Source organism: Asparagus officinalis, chromosome 10, assembly GCF_001876935.1.
Source record: "Asparagus officinalis chromosome 10, Aspof.V1, whole genome shotgun sequence".
Lineage (NCBI taxonomy): Eukaryota > Viridiplantae > Streptophyta > Magnoliopsida > Asparagales > Asparagaceae > Asparagus > Asparagus officinalis.
The window spans coordinates 66,078,676-66,082,368 of NC_033803.1; the positions used below are offsets into that span (position 1 = coordinate 66,078,676).

General features: G+C 41.3%; 1 protein-coding gene across 1 annotated transcript; it reads right to left on the bottom strand.

The window, feature by feature from the left end:
- Nucleotides 779-2,452, bottom strand: LOC109826265 (cytosolic sulfotransferase 17-like). The gene is made up of 2 exons (XM_020393270.1): nt 2,081-2,452; nt 779-1,573 (listed from the first exon to the last, which is right to left on the bottom strand). Exons 1-2 carry the CDS (start codon nt 2,406-2,408, stop codon nt 948-950), a joined length of 954 nt encoding a protein of 317 aa, XP_020248859.1. The 5' UTR covers nt 2,409-2,452; the 3' UTR covers nt 779-947.

Below are 3,693 nucleotides of genomic sequence, written 5' to 3' on the forward strand. Positions count from 1 at the left end.
CACTCACATACTGGCGAACTATTTTAATCTGAAAGCCCCGTACCCGCAAACTTGCTCGTCGTGATCTCATCCAACCGTCGACCCATCTCTGGCGAAAGGAGACTCATCCAACCATATCACTATGACCAAAGACCTTAAAACAAGGTCAGAAAAAAAAAAGCTTAGTTGTATCATGTACTAAAAAACTACTATAAGATGTCTAATAGGTCACAAAAAATGCTTAGATGTAGATAGAACAAGGTTAAAAAAAAGATAAAAGAAATAAGAATAATACAATAACTAGAAAACTACTATAAGATGTCTAATAGGTCTTGAAAGAAAAGGATCACACCGCCCGTTGAGATCGTCAAAGCTCTGATACCTATGAAGAAATTTGAATAGGGAGAACAAGATGGGAGAGATGTTTTTTGGGATTCCCGTTTTGCAGTGAAAATTTTCATGGTTAACCATCAATTTAAAGGACTCACTCTGCAACCGTTCACCCTTCAGATCCGCCCTCAATATCCATGAAACCTACAGTTGAGTTATTTTCTCTACAATCCCAAATATTTTCTATCTATTACATCCCTCTCTTGATTTCGTGAGATAGTGGGTTAGTTTTGTTGCGGCCAAAACCAACAGACTTCAATAGTTTTTAAGGGAAACTTAAATTGTCATTAGATTTAATACTACACTTATTTTAAATATTTTTTTCCTACACACTTCAATAAAACAAACACCCACCCTTGCAGGTCAATTAGTTTTCACTTTTACTTTTCACTTTCGCACCCCCTCAAAATAATAAAAGTTGCACGCAAAATTGAAACGACATCATTAAACTAGATACAACCAAACACTTAACTCTTGTCCTTTGTCCAACGAGTATTGACGTCAAGAAGAAACACAGTAGGAAACAAGAGAATACAAAATTTATCGGAACACTTTCACTCGCATACCGGCGAACTATTTTAAACCGAAAGCCCCGTACCCGCAAACTTGCTCGCCGTAATCTCGTCCAGCCGTCGACCCATCTCTGGCGAAAGAAGACTCCCCCAACCCCCAACACCTCCCCGCCTGAAGAAAAACTTATTTTCGAAATCCCCCAGCGTAGTAGTCTCGATCACCCCCTCCCTGTTCACCTCCAAATTACTCAAGCTCTCGAACCCACACAACCTCACAATCCCCTCCGCCACCCCGCCCCTCTCCTCCTCCTCCTCCGTAAACGGACACCCCATAAAACCCGCAACCCGTTTCAGCTCGCCTATCGGATCCGCGATCATATCCTCGTACTTCACGAATAACACCTTAGCATCATTTCCTCCGCTAGCGTTCCAGTACCCGGCCACATGATTCCAGTACGGCCCCATGGCACTAACTCCATCGCAGAACTGATCGAAGCTCGCCTCGAGCGGGATCGGCTCCTCCCCTGCCCTCTCTCTCATTCTGTTCCAGAAATGCCATGAGGACACGAAGTTGTCTTTCGGGTTCCGACATACGTAGATGATTTTTGAACCCGAGTCCGCAATGGAGGTCGGCAGTAAATCGAAGGGAACGTGCGTAGACAGGAGCCTTGGGGACGGCATCGAGGAAAAATCTGTTCATTCGAAGAAATATTTGGAGTCTCATGTTGTTTCAACTATATCCATATTTCATTCAAATATAAAAAAATTTTAGACGCCAGCTGTTAAACTGTCGCAACAGTGCAACACCAAAATAGGCTAAAAAGAAGATATGGGTAGCTCTGTTCAAAATAATTCTAAATCATGAATCCACGTTATGTTGGCTTTTTTGCACTTTAATTTAATTTCCCAAAGTTTTACCATTTTTCTAACTTTGATATACCCTGAAGTTCTGCATTTGACAATTATTAATGCGCCCAAAAATTTTCAGCTTGACGTTGCTTTGAGAATTTGACGTTCGAAACCTAAGTTAATTTGTTCGGTAATTTCTTCAGACTTCAAAAAATTAAAATATGATAGGAATGTTTTTCTCATTGAGGTTTAAACATGTTGGTATTCTTGAACAAAGTTACGTCTGCTTTATAACTTTGCGATATAAATTGTCATTCAGGATATTAAAGTGCAAACAACCCCGAGCGCACCTAAGTTTGATTCGATCTCGATGTTGTGGACGACATGGTGGGGGTTGGAGACCCGAAGGGGGTGGCGAAGGTCGGAGACGTCGGGGAGGGAGGCCCGGTAGAGAGAGGAGAATGCCAGGGCTTTCAGCCACGTCGTGCCGGATTTGGGGAGGGAGGCGAGGAGGATGTCGGTGGGCCGGGCCTGGAAGTGGTGGCGGGCCGAGAGGACACCGAGGAGGGTGTCCTTGAAGAGGTAGTGGGCTTTGTAGAGGACAACTGGGAAGGCTGAGCAGCAGTCCGTTATTGTTGGGAGGTTTGAGAGTTGATCGTCCTCCGGAGCTTGCTCCATATTGAATACTTGATTGGTTGTGTAAAGAGCTGGGGAAGAGCGACGTGAACAAATGGAACCGACGTGGTTGAACACCTAATTATACCCCAGGATCTTTCGGCCTTTTGCACTAGACCCCCAATAACTCTCAAAAATTCCTTTGTATGTGTCGTTTTTCTCGGCTCTAATTTATAGGGGCTCCTTGCAAAATGCGGAAACTTATTGGTGTTTCATGCAATTTCGAAAATTATTTAGGGTTTAATGCAAAGCGGTGAAAGTTCTTGGGGTTTTAGTGTACTTTAGCCTTATATTTAATACGGTGTTAGCCCATAAATCGAAAGCTTTACCCTCGTTTATTTATTTTTAAATCCGTCCGCTTCAAAAATTACTCTTAAACGCACAACACTCTATTGAACTATTTTCGAACCCACTTTGTGTATTGCCGTGGTTTGGTACGCAGCAACTTAAAATTAATTATATCAATTTGTGGTAATATAATGCAATTTACATCAATTATAACAACTTATATTAAATATAGCAACTTATGATAAATTATGACAACATCCAAATAAAAATAGCTACTTGAGGCTTAATAATATTGTCCACTAACGTGCTAGAATGTGGAAAGTAGATTAAAAAACAATCCACGTGACTTGGACAATTATTAACAAAATAAAGAGGACGGTAGATGCAGACAAGTAGGGGTCGGCAACGAGCCGTGCTAGCTCGTCTCGTGGGCTGGCCCATGCTAGCTCAGTGGCGAGTTGAGATGAGCCGTGTTTTGTCGTTTGTTTCCGGGTCTAGAGCTCAGCTCTACTTACTCACGGGCCCACCCATTTGGCCCACTTAATTATTATTTTTATTTTTAATATTTAATTATTTTTAATAAGTTTTTTCAATATTATTTAGGCTAAATAGCAAACTAACAATTGACATGACTATAAAAATGAAAAAAATTAATTTTATTAAGTAAAATTGTATTTTTGCACACAATTACAGAGAGAACCATCACAAACACAGAGATTCAATACAGTTCAGAGTAAGTTTTATATCAATGAGTAGCATAATATTGTTCCGCTAGTTAAAAAAATACAAGAATAAAAGAAATTATAATAAACTATAAAGAAAAAAAATATTATTATGAACTAAACGCGAGCCCACGAGTCGGGGCAATCGAGCCATCCCTCTCATATGTAAGCGCAGCCCGCTGCTGCGCTCGCTAGGCCTTACGGGCCGAACGGGTTGTTGGCTCGCATTTTGCTTAGGCTGACCTAGTGCAGTCTTGTGGCCCGTTACTGTAGTTGGT